This window comes from Salvelinus namaycush, chromosome 23, assembly GCF_016432855.1.
Source record: "Salvelinus namaycush isolate Seneca chromosome 23, SaNama_1.0, whole genome shotgun sequence".
Lineage (NCBI taxonomy): Eukaryota > Metazoa > Chordata > Actinopteri > Salmoniformes > Salmonidae > Salvelinus > Salvelinus namaycush.
This window is the reverse complement of record NC_052329.1, coordinates 15270034-15287259: the sequence shown is the minus strand read 5'-3', so window position 1 is coordinate 15287259 and position 17226 is coordinate 15270034. Positions and strand designations below refer to the sequence as shown.

The 17226-nt window shown below is 50.4% G+C and overlaps 1 protein-coding gene across 1 annotated transcript; it reads right to left on the bottom strand.

The window, feature by feature from the left end:
* Positions 1-15729: 15729 nt before the first annotated feature.
* On the bottom strand, positions 15730-16673 carry LOC120018491 (class A basic helix-loop-helix protein 9-like). Its single transcript, XM_038961723.1, has 2 exons — positions 16440-16673; positions 15730-16347 (listed from the first exon to the last, which is right to left on the bottom strand). The coding sequence occupies exons 1-2, from the start codon at positions 16671-16673 to the stop codon at positions 15730-15732; spliced, it is 852 nt and encodes a 283-aa protein (XP_038817651.1).
* Positions 16674-17226: the final 553 nt, after the last annotated feature.

The window sequence follows — 17226 nt, the reverse complement described above, 5'->3', positions numbered from 1 at the left end:
AGTCGTGACAGGCTCAGAGCTGGCTGACTGGCTCAGAGCTCCGCACTCACTGACAACTGACACTCTCACTTCACTGGCTCACTCAAGCAGTGAGACATGGCAGGGAGACATGGCAGAGAGAGAGAGAGAGAAGGCTGTGGGGGGATACCCTGAGAGACTATAATGGAAAAGGTCCAGGAGTCATCACAAGACCAGGGTTGCTTTCTTCCTGTCATGAAAGGTAGCTGCTACCTATGGAAAAGGAGAAAAAAACTTGAAATGTGTATATATCATGTGGATTGTCATGAGTAAAATAAATGACTACCTTGCCCTAGCTGTTTCCAACACTACTGTAAAGACACAGTGTTTCATCTCATCCTGCCAGCTCTACTTTGGTTCTCTTTGCGGAGTTGGACACTGCCATGGGAATTGTTCTGCTTGTTAAATCCACTTCAGAAAAAGCCTGGGGCTTCATTTATCAATATTGTGTAGAAACTATTCAAAAATACTACTTACCAACAGAATTTAGAATGTTCGTAAGCATAGAAAAAGTGTGATTTATCAATCCTATGAGCGTCATACGTACAGCGATAGGAGATAATTGTTGATAAATACCAATTGTTCTCAGCCTCAGTGCTCGTGCACAAACTTGGCTATTTGCATTTGAAATGTCCGTAATTAACCATATATGATCAAAATCATCCCTTTAAAGCCTGTGGAGAACATACAATGCCGTATCATGAAATACCCTACAATGGCGCAACCCCCCCAAAAAGTTGAAAAATATACAAAATAGAGGTGCTAGTGTCAGAGATTGAGTACAACCAAAATACTGAAATAGAGGTGCTACAAATAAAATTACGTCAAATCACATTATATCTACAGTAGCTTTGATTGGACTGATCAACATCATACTTTCAAAATCTTAGCTAGCAGTCATCCTCATGAATCAAGTTGACAATCTACTGGCAAATCCTTTCTAATCCTTGTCACATGAAGAAATTATAGATAAAACGTATCGGTGCTCATCGGCCATTGGACATAAACATTACACAAGTTGGAAGTCGCAAATTCAACAATGAGTGGTTTGGAAGGAATCAGTGTGGCTAACTGCAAGTATTGCAAAGCAATCGTTAGCCTGCTATTCAGTGGAGTGGCTGTGTGGTCCCAAGTCTAAGATTAGGGGTCTCTTTTCCTAGTTTAAAATGATAAACATTCAAAATTGGCCATGCTGTCAATAAAGTATGATTTGTGCGCGCTCAAAACAACTGTTAACTCAGAACTGCAAAATCAGACTTTAGTGAGTTCAAGACAACTAGGACCTCAGGAAAAACAAGCTACGACTGGGAAAATAAGTTTTGAACTGTCATCCAACTAGGAATTGTAAATGCAGAACTTGGGCCTCTTTCTAGAGCTACAACCTGAAGATCACTGATGTCAACATGATTCAACCTTTTTTTTCCCCCGAGTTCCCAGTTGTCTTGAAAGCACCCTAAATCCAGAGAATGCCAGACTTTGATGACAAAGTTTGATGACAAAATTTCCCCACGAAGGACCAAGGTGCCACCTTCCTATTCAAGTGAGCACAGTACAACAAGGTGATTCCAAAAATGTATTTTATTTTGCTGCATAAATTATGTAATATGAGGGGATACCTAGTCAGTGGTACAACTGAAATGTGTATTCAGCATTTAACCCAACCCCTCTGAATCAGAGAGGTGCGGTGGGCTGCCTTAATGAACATCCACGTTTTCAGCACATGGGCAGAACAACAGATTTTTACCTTGTCAGCTCGGGGATTCGATCCAGCAACCTTTCAGTTACTGGCCCAACACTCCAACCACTAAGCTACCTCCTATCTGTCATTCATAATTTGGTCAGATATACTTCGATGTTTAGTATCAGCATTTGTTGCTGGCATCTCATGCCTAAATTTGCTAATCTTGCCAATGAAAAAATTATTAAAGTAGTTGGCAATATCAGTCGGTTTTGTAGTGAATGAGCCACCTGATTCAATGAATGATGGAGCTGAGTTTGCCTTTTTCCCAACATTTCATTGAAGGTGATCCATAGCTTTTTACTATTATTCTTTATGTAATTTATCTTTGTTTCATAGTATATTTTATTCTTCTTTTTATTCATTTTAGTCACGTGATTTCTCAATTTGCAGTACGTTTGCCAATCGGTTGTGCAGCCAGACCTATTTGCCATTCCTTTTGCCTCATCCCTCTCAACCATACAATTTTTCAATTCTTCATCAATCCACTGGGATTTAACAGTTTTTACAGTCATTTTCTTAATGGTTGCGTGCTTATTAGTAACTGGGATAAGCAATTTCATAAATGCGTCAAGTGCAGCGTCTGTTTGCTCCTCATGACACATCACAGACCAACAAATATTCTTCACATCAACAACATATGAATCACTACAAAACTTATTGTATGACCTCTTATACACTATATTAGGCCCCGCCTTTGGAACATTGGTTTTCCTAGATATGGCTACTATATTGTGATCACTACATCCGATAGATCTTGATACTACTTTCAAGCACATTTCTGCAGCATTAGTAAAGATGTGATCAATACATGTTGATGATTTCATTCCTGTGCTGTTTGTAACTACCCTGGTAGTTTGACTGATAACCCGAACCAGGATGCAGGCACTGGTTACAGTTTGAAGCTTTTTCTTGAGTGGGCAGCTTATTAATAGCCAGTCAATATTTAAATCACCCAGAAAATATACCTCTCTGTTGATATCACATACATTATCAAGCATTTCACACGTTATCCAGAAACTGACTGTTAGCACTTGGTGGTCTATAGCAGCTTCCCATAAGAATGGGCTTTAGGTGAGGCAGATGAACCTGTAGCCATATTATTACAACAGTATTTAACATGATATCCTCTCTAATCTTTACAGGAATGTGGTTCTGAATATAAACAGCAACACCTCCACCACTGGCATTTCTGTCTTTTCTGTAAATGTTATAACATTGTATTGCTACCACTGTATCATCAAAGGTATTGTCTAAGTGAGTTTCGGAGAGTCAGAATACGAATGTCATATGTTACTAAAAAGTTATTCATTTCATGAACCTTGTTTTTTAAGCTAGAGATGTTAACATGTTTTGTTTCCAAAAGGTATCGAAATTGTCAACAAAAGTTACACCCATTGAGATGCAATAATCACATAGCCAGTTGTAAAGAAAAAGAATCCTGCTAAATGTTCATGTTACTGTCACGACTTCCGCCGAAGTCGGTACCTCTCCTTGTTCGGGCGGCGTTCGGCGGTCGGCGTCGCCGGCCTTCTAGCCATCGCCGATCCACCTTTCATTTTCCATTTGTTTTGTCTTGTCTTCCCACACACCTGGTTCCAATTCCATAATTACACTTTGTGTATTTAACCCTCTGTTTCACCCATGTCCTTGTCCGGAAATGTTTATTGTAAGTGTATGTGCACATTATGTCTGGCATGCTAAGGGGTTTTCTCCCATTGTATATATTGTTTTTGTTCACGTGATTTTTTATTATTATTAAACTGCGCCGTTGGAACACAGTCTTTGCTCTCCTGCGCCTGACTTCTCTGCCGCCAGTACGCACTCCAAACAGAATTCCGGACCCAAACTTATGGAGTCAGCAGGAGCAGGTACCCCGGGTATAGGGGTGGAGGAGCGCGTCCGGGAGCACGCAGCAATGCTCCACCATCTTGGCACCGCCATGGATCGCGTTATCCAGACAATGGACCGCTGGGAGAGACAGGGAGTTCTTCCAGCGGCTCCACCAGCACAACCGGGTTCTCCACTATGCGCCCCACCTTCTCCTGGTCCCAGTGGGATTCGTCTCTCTCTTCCCCAGGAATATGATGGGAAGTCTGCGAACTGCCAGGGGTTCCTATTACAGCTGGACTTATACCTGGCAACCGTGCACCCGGCTCCTTCGGGCCGTGAGAGGGTGTCCGCCCTCGTCTCGTGCCTCACCGGGAAAGCCCTGGTGTGGGCCAACGCCGTGTGGAGAGAGGGAGATGCGGCGTTTGACCAGTTTGATGAGTTCACCCGCCGCTTCCGGGCAGTCTTCGACCACCCGCCCGAGGGTAGAGCGGCGGGTGAGCGCCTCTTCCAGCTGAGGCAGGGGACGAGGAGCGCTCAGGAGTTCGCCCTGGAGTTTCGGACCCTGGCTGCCGGCGCGGGATGGAACAACAGGGCCCTGATCGAAAATTATCGCTGCAGTCTGCGCGAGGACATCCGTCGGGAGTTGGCCTGCAGAGACACCACCCTCACGTTCGACCAGCTAGTGGACCTGTCCATCCGGCTGGATAACCTGCTGGCTACCTGCGGACGTTCAGATCGGGGTCTGTTGGTTCCATCCCCCCGCACCCCCTCTACGATACCCATGGAGCTGTGAGGGGCGGTGCGCAGGGAGACCGGAGGGGGTTCCAGCTTGTGCACCATCTGTGGCCGCAGAGGGCACACTGCCGGTCGGTGCCGGGTTGGTTCCTCTGGGTATCGAGGCAGTAGGCAGGGCGCTCTGGCGCCACCCCAGGTGAGCCGGTACCATTCTCACCCAGAGCCCTCTGTTGCACATCTGTTTGTGTATGTCACTTTCCCTGAGTTTCCCCTGCATTCCCAGGATAAGGCGCTCATCGATTCAGGCGCGGCTGTGCCCTTCCCCTTTCACGCCTTAGATAGTCGACCATTAGGGTCAGGGTTGATTAGGGAGGCCACCGCTCCTCTGGGCATGGTGACGCAGGGGGGTCACAAGGAGAGAATTAGTCTCTTCCTTATTGACTCTCTTGTGTTTCCCGTGGTGCTAGGCCTACCCTGGTTAGTTTGTCATGACCCCACTGTCTCTTGCCCACAGAGGGCTCTCTCGCGGTGGTCGCAAGAGTGCTCGGGGAGGTGTTTAGGGGTTTCTGTTGGTGCTACTACGGTGGAGAGTCCAGACCAGGTCTCCACCGTGCGCATTCCCCCTGAATATGCCGATTTGGCTCTCGCCTTCTCCAAAAAGAAGGTGACTCAATTACCACCCCATTGACGGGGCGATTGTGCGATAAATCTCCTGGTAGACGCTGCACTTCCCAGGAGTCACGTGTATCCCCTCTCACAGGTGGAGACGGAGGCTATGGAAACATATGTCTCCGAATCCCTGCGTCAGGGCTACATTCGGTCCTCCACTTCACCCGCCTCCTCGAGTTTATTTTTTGTGAAGAAGAAGGAATGAGGTCTGCGCCCGTGTATTGACTATCGGGGTCTGAATCAGATCACTATGAGGTATAGTTACCCGCTACCGCTCATAGCCACAGCGATTGAGTCAATGCACAGGGCGCGCTTCTTCACCAAACTAGATCTCAGGAGCGCTTACAACCTGGTGCGTATCCGGGAGGGAGACGAGTGGAAGACGGCTTTCAGTACCACCTCAGGGCACTATGAGTACCTCGTCATACCGTACGGGTTGATGAATGCGCAATCAGTCTTCCAAGCCTTTGTAGACAAGATTTTCAGGGACCTGCACGGGCAGGGTGTAGTGGTGTACATTGATGACATTCTGATATACTCCGCTACACGCGCCGAGCATGTATCCCTGGTGCGCAGGGTGCTTGGTCGCCTGTTGGAGCATGACCTGTACGTCAAGGCTGAGAAATGCCTGTTCTTCCAGCAGTCCGTCTCCTTCCTAGGGTACCGCATTTCCACCTCAGGGGTGGAGATGGAGAGTGACAGCATCTCAGCCGTGCGTAATTGGCCGACTCCCACCACGGGAAAGGAGGTGCAGCGGTTCTTAGGGTTTGCCAACCTGTTGGTGGATTTTCTTACCGATCTTCCCCCCTCACAGGGTAACACCGCGATCCTGGTCGTTGTGGATCAGTTCTCTAAGTCCTGTCGTCTACTCCCTCTGCACGGTCTCTCTACGGCCCTACAGACTGTGGAGGCCTTGTTTACGCACGTCTTCCGGCACTACGGGGTGCCTGAGGATTTAGTTTCTGATCGAGGTCCCCAGTTCACGTCTAAGGTCTGGAAGGCGCTCATGGAACGTCTGGGGGTTTCAATCAGCCTTACTTCAGGGTTTCACCCCGAGAGGAATGGGCAGGTAGAGAGAGCAAACCAGGATGTGGGCAGGTTTCTGTGGTCCTATTGCCAGGACCGGCCGGGGAAGTGGGCGGCGTTCGTGCCCTGGGCCGAGATGGCACAGAACTCGCTTCGCCACTCCTCCACTAACCTCTCTCCCTTCCAGTGCGTACTGAGGTACCAGCCGGTTCTGGCGCTTTGGCATCAGAGTCAGACCGAGGTTCCTGCGGTGGACGACTGGTGCAGGCGCACAGAGGAGACATGGGAAGCTGTCCGTGTTCACCTTCAGCGGGCTGTGCTGCGCCAAAAGGAGAACGCAGATCGCCACCGCAGTGAGGCCGGGTCTGGACCGGGTCTGGCGGACCGGGTCTGGCGAGGGGCCTTCAGTATCTCGTGGAGTGACGGTCCGGAGAAAAGGTGCTGGGTTCCAGTCGAGGACGTGTTGGACCCTTCAATGCTGCAGGAATTCCACCATCTTCGTCCGGATTGTACTGCGCCTCGCCCTCCGGGTCGTCCTCGAGGCCGTTGTCGGCGCGCTGCTGGAGACGTGCGTCAAGGGGGGGTACTGTCACGACTTCCGCCGAAGTCAGTACCTCTCCTTTTTCGGGCGGCGTTCGGCGGTCGGCGTCACCGCCCTTCTATCCATCGCCGATCCACCTTTCATTTTCCATTTGTTTTGTCTTGTCTTCCCACACACCTGGTTCCATTTCCATAACTACATGTTGTGTATTTAACCCTCTGTTTCCCCCATGTCCTTGTCCGGAATTGTTTATTGTAAGTGTATGTGCACGTTATGTCTGGCGTGCGAAGGTGTTTTGTCCCATTGTATATATTGTTTTTGTTCACTGTGATTTTTTATTATTAAACTGCACCGTTGGAACACAGTCTTTGCTCTCCTGCACCTGATTTCTCTGCCACAAGTACGCACTCCTTACAGTTACACTCAATGCCACGATTCAGAGAGGGCGCAGGGCCAGATATGATGGGTCTTTTGTTGCTGTCTAGCAGAGAGTCAATCAGCTCTTTGAAATCCAGTTTCAGCTGTTCAGAGCTGCCCTTCCTGATGTCATTAAAACCCACATGGACTACGATAGACTTGAGGTCCATGTCCTGCCGTAGTATATTCGGGAGCAGCTTAGTAATGTTTTTTACTCGAGCTCCGGGATAAGAAATTGTTTTTGCACCAGGAACAGTTACATTTCTCACCATGAAGCTGCCCAAAATCACGGCTGGCGAGAAGGACGAGGAAATCCACCCACTCCCACGCTTCACAACATGGTGCAGGCCTCCGACAGATGGAGAAACCCGCTCGATCCAGAGCAGGGACGGAAGGCTGCCGACGTTGTAGGGGAAGGAGTAGGCACAGCGGCCGCAGACACAGGTACCCAGAGCCACGAAGGTGCAGGAAGGCTCCAGGGCATTGTTATTCACAATACCTGGATATGTATATTTATATTAGGTTCAGTATGAGCTGACAGCACTACTAATGCTGTGTGAGGCAAGGCTCTGAGAGGGGGCATGGCATTATGGTTGTGTCTGAGGGCCATGGGCCGATGGGTTCGTTGGGCGGCCTCAACTTTATGCTGTAATTTTATCACAGGTGAAGGATTCAGAACGGGAGAGAGGGAGTGGGTGGCCATCCGGCAGGCAGACAGGTAGGAGCTGGGAGGCACAGTGAAAAATCGCTTCCCGTCTCCCACAGTCAGGACTGGATTAGCGAGCCAGTGGAGAGCGGGCAGCGGAGAGGAGAGAATGAGACAATCGTCTAGGACGGGCGTTTTTTCTGCACTCCTTTTCCCAAGTGTAACTGCCACACTCCACAGCATTAATCAGGGCTGGGGTGACAGTGACAGGGAGCCAGCCAGCACAACTGCTGATCTGTCACTGCAGAGAGGCAAATGACAGCGGTGACTTTGAGCATGCTGCAGGAAGGACAGACACAGTCACTCTACATATCACTCTACTGTTAAAAAGGGTGTTCCCTCCCCTCTGAAGGCTCTCACTCTGACTGCATAACAGAAAAGATGGGAAGTACCATTAACATTGTGTCTCTCAGCCTGGAATTCACATTAAGCAACATTCACATTTGACCAAAATGACTCCATATGAAGGAGTACGTCAAATGTAGGTATTTTGGTTTGTCAATATTTCAGTTTTAAATCTGAAATGAAATAACCCCCCCCCCCCCCCCCATTCAACACAAGGCCTGTTTTTTTCCCCTGTGGCACTGTTGTGTCTGGTTTCTTACCTGAGGTGCGTTCAACAAGAGAAATAGTTTGCGAACGTTGGGCAACGTTAGCTAATATATTCCATTTGTTTTGTGTTAGCCACGACCGTTCGAGAAGATAGTGTGCGACGAACGTAAGTGTCTGTTTCTGGTCTAAGCTGCCGCTAAAAATAATCAAGTGGCCATGTAGACTTTATACTATATTTAGTTGGAATAGCCAGGTCGTTTTCAGTTTTAATACTGTTGCTAAAAAGCCACAGTAATCCTTACAAAAAGTAGATGTTTGATGTTTCACTGTAACATTTTGGAATGTTCATTCAAATTGTTACTCTGGCAACATGTTCGCTGCAAACAGGTTTGTTGCAAAATATCCGTAGGTATGAGTGTTCATAGCCTTACAGGTATGGGGGTTGCTTGGGAAACAGTAGTTTTGCAGGGTCACCCTTCCAAAACTCGTGTTGTTGATATGAGTGAAGCCTTGGTGGGTGGCCGAGGAAAGGGCAACACCAATGTAGAACTGTAAAAGTAAACCAACCGATCAGATTACTCAAAATCACCATCGTAATAGTAACAGTGAAACCTCATCCTCCAAATCTATATCTATAACACTACACAACATTTTCAGGATTCAGACGTATATGTACTGTACAGTAGTAGGTATGAATGATGTGACTGCCCTCTGGGAGGTTTTTGTACTAGAGATGATGTAAGTGTCCATGCTTGTCAGGTCATGTTATGGAGACATACTAAATTACAGCTCATATATAGAAGGGCACACAAGTTCACAGTTTAGGTCTGCCTGTCTGTCTGGAAAATACAGTTTCACATCCCTAGGAAACGGGAGGGTGAGAAGGGGGAGAGGAGGGGAGGGAGTACGGCCCTTGGCCCTAGTAGACTAAAGCCCTTCGCCTCTGTTCCTCTTCCTACTTTATTCGCTTCCTGATTTGTCTTGCTTTTACTGGAATCAGTTTGCTGTGATCCTGACTACAACCTACTGAATACCTGCCCCTGATCACGTCTCTACTGTATACCTGCCCCTGATCACGTCTCTACTGTATACCTGCCCCTGATCACGTCTCTCCTGTATACCTGCCCCTGATCACTTCTCTACTGTATACCTGCCCCTGACCACAACCTACTGTATACCTGCCCCTGATCACGTCTCTACTGTATACCTGCCCCTGATCACGTCTCTCCTGTATACCTGCCCCTGATCACTTCTCTACTGTATACCTGCCCCTGACCACAACCTACTGTATACCTGCCCCTGATCACGTCTCTACTGTATACCTGCCCCTGATCACGTCTCTACTGTATACCTGCCCCTGATCACGTCTCTACTGTATACCTGCCCCTGATCACGTCTCTACTGTATACCTGCCCCTGATCACATCTCTCCTGTATACCTGCCCCTGATCACTTCTCTACTGTATACCTGCCCCTGACCACAACCTACTGTATACCTGCCCCTGATCACGTCTCTACTGTATACCTGCCCCTGATCACGTCTCTACTGTATACCTGCCCCTGATCACATCTCTACTGTATACCTGCCCCTGATCACTTCTCTCCTGTATACCTGCCCCTGATCACGTCTCTACTGTATACCTGCCCCTGACCACAACCTACTGTATACCTGCCCCTGATCACTTCTCTCCTGTATACCTGCCCCTGATCACGTCTCTCCTGTATACCTGCCCCTGATCACTTCTCTCCTGTATACCTGCCCCTGATCACGTCTCTCCTGTATGCCTGCCCCTGATCACTTCTCTACTGTATACCTGCCCCTGACCACAACCTACTGTATACCTGCCCCTGATCACGTCTCTCCTGTATACCTGCCCCTGACCACAACCTACTGTATACCTGCCCCTGACCACAACCTACTGTATACCTGCCCCTGATCACTTCTCTCCTGTATACCTGCCCCTGACCACAACCTACTGTATACCTGCCCCTGATCACGTCTCTCCTGTATACCTGCCCCTGACCACAACCTACTGTATACCTGCCCCTGACCACAACCTACTGTATACCTGCCCCTGATCACTTCTCTCCTGTATACCTGCCCCTGATCACTTCTCTACTGTATACCTGCCCCTGACCACAACCTACTGTATACCTGCCCCTGATCACGTCTCTACTGTATACCTGCCCCTGATCACGTCTCTACTGTATACCTGCCCCTGATTACGTCTCTACTGTATACCTGCCCCTGATCACTTCTCTCCTGTATACCTGCCCCTGATCACGTCTCTACTGTATACCTGCCCCTGACCACAACCTACTGTATACCTGCCCCTGATCACTTCTCTCCTGTATACCTGCCCCTGATCACGTCTCTCCTGTATACCTGCCCCTGATCACTTCTCTCCTGTATACCTGCCCCTGATCACGTCTCTCCTGTATACCTGCCCCTGATCACTTCTCTACTGTATACCTGCCCCTGACCACAACCTACTGTATACCTGCCCCTGATCACGTCTCTCCTGTATACCTGCCCCTGACCACAACCTACTGTATACCTGCCCCTGACCACAACCTACTGTATACCTGCCCCTGATCACTTCTCTCCTGTATACCTGCCCCTGATCACGTCTCTCCTGTATACCTGCCCCTGATCACTTCTCTACTGTATACCTGCCCCTGATCACGTCTCTACTGTATACCTGCCGCTGATCACTTCTCTGCTGTATACCTGCCCCTGATCACGTCTCTACTGTATACCTGCCCCTGATCACTTCTCTCCTGTATACCTGCCCCTGATCACTTCTCTACTGTATACCTGCCCCTGATCACGTCTCTACTGTATACCTGCCCCTGATCACTTCTCTCCTGTATACCTGCCCCTGATCACTTCTCTCCTGTATACCTGCCCCTGATCACTTCTCTTCTGTATACCTGCCCCTGATCACGTCTCTACTGTATACCTGCCCCTGATCACTTCTCTCCTGTATACCTGCCCCTGATCACGTCTCTACTGTATACCTGCCCCTGATCACTTCTCTCCTGTATACCTACCCCTGATCACGTCTCTACTGTATACCTGCCCCTGATCAGTTCTCTCCTGCAGCCCGTTTCCTCTGTTTGCACACCTCAGGCATTCATTCATTAGTGAGTTTCCTTGCTTTGTGACAAGAGAAGGCATGCTGCCAATTGCTCATCCACTCACAAACACTTACAGGTCAGAGACTTTACGGCACAGGCCTTCCTGAATCAGGGATGTAAAGGACCTGTCTAGCTGTACCATAAACACCTCCCTCTATCACTCTATCCTACTACACACAAACACACACACGCACGCACGCACACACACACACACACACACACGCACGCACACACACACACACACACATTTTTGCCATATTCTGGTGAGAATCAGAAATGGGGTCATTTGATTTGCTCAAAACAGCTTAGTTCATGGTAAATTACATTTCAAGGATGTCTACATCCATAATTACTTCATTCATATCATTCCAAGTTGAATGACAGTCCTTGACCGAAAAGGAATGCGGTTGGCAATGCTAATTATAGGATGAGAGACAGTGTGACATGTCTCGGAGAAGAGCCGAGGAGGTGTATTGTAACCTACTCATTTCAAAGGAGAGACGCAGGAGTAAGAAACCAACCATGCAAATAATTACCAATAAGGCCCAACTGTATAAGTAATCATGGAAAACAACCATCTTATGTTAGAAATATTGATTGCAATGCCTCTATTCATTTTCAATGAAGTATGGAGGATTCATAATGTTCAGAACATGATTTCTTCTCTTTAATATTACATAATTATCTTTCAATTCTTACAAAAATACAAATTGAATAGGTACAATTCTGACACTTCTATAATAATAAGTTGCTTTCTGAGATTTGTGCTGCAGGGGAAGGAAGCACGATGATTCTCTCATTGAGAAAACAGTCATCTTTCTCAGGTAGACATAAATATAGATGTATACTGTGTTTAGTCCCTCATGCTCTGTTTTAAGACTAAACTCATACAGCTCATTCAGTAGCTATGTCACACCCTGACCTTAGTATTCTTTGTTTTCCTAATTATTTTGGTTAGGTCAGGGTGTGACAAGGGGTGGTTTGTTTAGTGTTATCTTGTCTAGGGGGTTTTGTATGTCTATGGGTTTTTGACTAGTCTAGGTAGTTATATGTCTATGGTTGCCTAGATTGGTTCTCAATTAGAGGCAGCTGTCTCTGATTGGGAACCATATTTAGGCAGCCATATTCCTTGAGTATTTCGTGGGTGATTGTCTATGTATTAGTTGCTTGTGTCTGCACTTAATATATATAGCTTCACGTTCATTTTATTGTTTTGTAAGTTTATTCAGTGTTATTCGTTAATAAAAGTAATGATGTATTCATATCACGCTGCGCATTGGTCCTCCTCTCTTTCTACAGACGACGAACGTGACAGAATCACCCACCACAACCGGACCAAGCAGCGTGGTAACGGGCAGCAGCAGCAGCAGCAGCAGCGATCGCAGGACTCCTGGACCTGGGAGGAGATTCTGGACGGCAAGGGACCCTGGGCACAGGCTGGAGAATATCGCCGCCCTCGGGAAGAGCTGGAGGCAGCCAAAGCCGAGAGGCGGTGGTATGAAGAGGCAGCACGAAAGCGCAGCTGGAAGCCAGAGAGGCAGCCCCAAAAATGTATTGGGGGGGAGGAACACGGGGAGTGTGGTTAAGTCAGGTAGCAGACCTGAGCCAGCTCCCCGTGCTTACCGTGGAGAGAGAGAGACCGGGCAGGCACCGTGTTATGCCGTGAGGCGCAGGGTGTCCCCGGTGCGCAGGCATAGCCCGGTGCGCAGGCATAGCCCGGTGCGCAGGCATAGCCCGGTGCGGTACATAGCAGCGCCTCGTATCGGCCGGGCTAGAGTGGGAATCGAGCCAGGTGCCATGAAGCCGGCTCAGCGCATCTGGTCTCCAGTGCGTCTCCTCGGGCCGGGGTACATGGCACCAGCCCTACGCATGGTGTCCCCGGGTTCGCCAGCACAGCCCAGTGCGGGCTATTCCACCTCGCCTCACTGGCCTGGCTAAGGGGAGCATTCAGCCAGGTAGGGTTGGGCAGGCTCGGTGCTCGAGACCTCCAGTGAGCCTCCACGGTCCGGTCTACCCGGTGCCTCCTCCACGTACCAGACCTCCGGTGGCAGCTCCACGCACCAGGCTGTCTCTCCGTTTCCTTCCTCCAGGTGCTCCCGTCTGTCCAGCACTGTCAGAGTCTCCCTCCTGTCCAGCGCCGCCTGAGTCTCCCTCCTGTCCAGCTCCGCCTGAGTCTCCCTCCTGTCCAGCGCCGCCTGAGTCTCCCGCCTGTCCAGCGCCGCTTGAGTCTTCCTCCTGTCCAGCGCCGCCTGAGCCGCCCGTCTGTCCAGTGCCACCTGAGCCGCCCATCTGTCCAGCGCCGCCTGAGCCTCCCTCCTGTTCAGCGCCGCCTGAGCCGTCCATCTGTCCAGCGCCGCCTGAGCCGTCCGTCTGAACAGCGCCGCCTGAGCCGTCCATCTGCCCAGCGCCGCCTGAGCCGTCCGTCTGCCCAGCGCCGCCTGAGCCGTCCGTCTGTCCAGCGCCGCCTGAGCCACCCGTCTGTCCAGCGCCGCCTGGACAGACGGGCAGTCAGGAGCCGCCGGAGCCGCCCGTCAGTCAGGAGCTGCCGGAGCCGCCCGTCAGTCAGGAGCCGCCGGAGCCGCCCTTCAGTCAGGAGCCGCCGGAGCCGCCCTTCAGTCAGGAGCCGCCGGAGCCGCCCTTCAGTTAGGAGCTGCCGGAGCCGCCCTTCAGTCATGAGCTGCCGGAGCCGCCCTTCAGTCAGGAGCTGCCGGAGCCGCCCTTCAGTCAGGAGCTGCCGGAGCCGCCCTTCAGTCAGGAGCTGCCGGAGCCGCCATTCAGTCCGGAGCTGCCCTTCAGTCCGGAGCTGCCCTCCTGTCCAGCTCCGCCTGAGCCGTCCGTCTGTCCAGCGCCGCCTGAGCCGTCCGTCTGACCAGCGCCGCCTGAGCCGTCCGTCTGACCAGCGCCGCCTGAGCCGTCCGTCTGACCAGCGCCGCCTGAGCCGTCCGTCTGTCCAGCGCCGCCTGAGCCGCCCGCCTGTCAGGAGCCGCCAGAGCCGCCCGTCAGTCAGGAGCTGCCGGAGCCGCCCGTCAGTCAGGAGCTGCCGGAGCCGCCCGTCAGTCAGGAGCTGCCGGAGCCGCCCTTCAGTCAGGAGCTGCCGGAGCCGCCCTTCAGTCAGGAGCTGCCGGAGCCGCCCTTCAGTCAGGAGCTGCCGGAGCCGCCCTTCAGTCAGGAGCTGCCGGAGCCGCCCTTCAGTCAGGAGCTGCCGGAGCCGCCCTTCAGTCCGGAGCCGCCCTTCAGTCCGGAGCCGCCCTTCAGTCCGGAGCTGCCTCTCAGTCCGGAGCTGCCCTTCAGTCCGGAGCTGCCCTTCAGTCCGGAGCTGCCCTTCAGTCCGGAGCTGCCCCTCAGTCCGGAGCTGCCCCTCAGTCCCGAGGCGCTCTTCAATCCAGTGGGGCCCTTTATTGGGGTCTCCAGTCCAAGGTCGGTGGTGAGGTTTCCCGCTCCAGAGACATTATGTAAGTGGGCCGAGTCAGAAGTGGAGCGGGGTCCCTCTCCAGATCCGCCACCGCGGAGTTATACCCACCCAGACCCTCCCATATAGGCTTAGGTGTGCGGCCGGGAGTCCGCATCTTTGGGGGGGGGGGGGGTACTGTCACGCCCTGACCTTAGTATTCTTTGTTTTCTTTATTATTTTGGTTAGGTCAGGGTGTGACAAGGGGTGGTTTGTTTAGTTTTGTCTTTTCTATGGGTTTGTGTATGTCTATGGGTTTTTGACTAGTCTAGGTAGTTATATGTCTATGGTTGCCTAGATTGGTTCTCAATTAGAGGCAGCTGTTTATCGTTGTCTCTGATTGGGAACCATATTTAGGCAGTCATATCCCTTGAGTATTTCGTGGGTGATTGTCTATGTATTAGTTGCTTATGTCTGCACTTAATATATATAACTTCACGTTCGTTTTATTGTTTTGTAAGTTTATTCAGTGTTATTCGTTAATAAAAGTAACGATGAATTCATATCACGCTGTGTATTGGTCCTCCTCTCTTTCTACAGATGACAAACGTGACAAGCTATTTTTATTACATTATATTCTGAATTACAAACACATGTTGAAATGTTAAACACATTCCTTTCACTTTTGGAGACTATTGGATGTGAAACGTATACTGTATTCTACAAACCTCTGCTGTAACATTTCATTTCAACAATACTTTTGTCAATCTGTTTAAACAAGTGTAAGACATTACTTAAGAAATCCACTTGCAAAGCCAAATAGCCAAAGCCATCATTGCAATCCCATACATACAGTACATACTGTATATAGACATATACACACATCAGCTTCACTCTGTTTGACAGCATTGTAGACATTAACGTTGGTGCCCTCCAGTAGAGCTCATGTCTTGGGTTCACTCAGAGTCAGTACATTGTAAGGAACTGTTGATAGCCAGCTGATCCTTGCAGGTAACCCGGCTGCCACTTGAAGGGCACGGCAGGATAGGAGTCTGAGAAGCTATCAGTGTGGTACGGGTGACAGGTGGCCCTCATTCCAAATGGGTACCCTGACCCCCATCTCCACTCACAGCTGTTGAAGTACGGGGGGCTGCTCAAGTCCTTGTGAGGGTGCGAGGGTGTGTAGAGCTGGGTCTCAGTGGTGGAGAAGTGGGCATAGGATGGGGAGGGCAAGCACGATGGGCTGGGGTGTCCCCCTCCTGAGGTGTCTGTATAGAGCTGGAGCTCTGGAAGCAGAGTGATGGGAGACTTGTGGGCACCGTGATCCAGCAGGGACAGCTGGTGGTGTTGAGGCTTACACTGCAGACAGTAAGTCTCCACCGGGGTCTGGAGGCCCCTGTCTCTCTCCCTGTCCTTCCCCAGGTCCAGCATGGCCTCTCCAATCCCAGCCGAGGGCTGCGCTCTGAGGCATTCTGTGTGGGTGCAGGGTGTCTGTCCTCCTGGCAGAGTGCTAGGGCTGGGGTGGGAGAGCAGGAAGACGGTCAGCGAAGAGATGCGATTGATGGCACGCCTCAGAGTGGCAATCTTGGACAGCCGTTTGCCATTGAGGTCATGTTTGAGCACAATGAGCAGCGCATTGAATGACTGGTTGTGGTCCAGGATGCATTTATGTTCACGAACATTGGCGGCCACACGGCGGGACGGGACTTGGAGCGGACGGGGCGACTGGGTCTCTTCTCATCCTGGCAGCTGCCAGGCGTGCCCCCCTCGCTCTCTGGGGAAGACTTCTTTGAAATAGCCTCACTGTCCTCGCTGTCACTGTTCTCCTCTTCCTCCTCCAAACCCAGCAGAGTCCTCTCTTGCTCCTCCTCAGAGAACTCTGACTCTGTAAGAATGGCGTGGCTGCTCATGGTTGGCCTGGTGCCCCCACTCCCCCTGTGTACTGTACTCTGAGAAGACAGGCTCAGGTCTGTCACTGGTGCCTCATTCTGCAGACACTGCAGATGTTTATCTTCCAAGCTGAGGTAAAACTGGTGAAGTTCCAAGTTCCTGTCCTATCCTACGTGACTCCTACGTGACTCCAACCGCAGACAGTGCTAGTGTTCAGCCATACCTCAAGCCCAAATCTTTCTACTGTCTCTTAGCTCCTTTCAGTGACTCAGTCCATACCTCTGGCTGGCTCTGACAGGCGAGAGGCACTTTTAAAGACTTGTCTTTTTGTATGTGTCACATTGTAGGAAGGTCTGCCTAAAAGCAAAGTTGTATTCTGTTTACAAGAGCCCTGAAGGCAAACAGGAGAAAGATTAGTCAACTGCTCAGACACTCACACCTCCTCCCCTCCCCAGTCATGCAGGATCTCCTCCGCTTCTAAGGTGCATTATTAGCATGATCAGTGTCATAATGGAACATGAACATGTGATGATAAGTGGCAGTATTACAATGTTGTGAAAAAAAACATGGTAT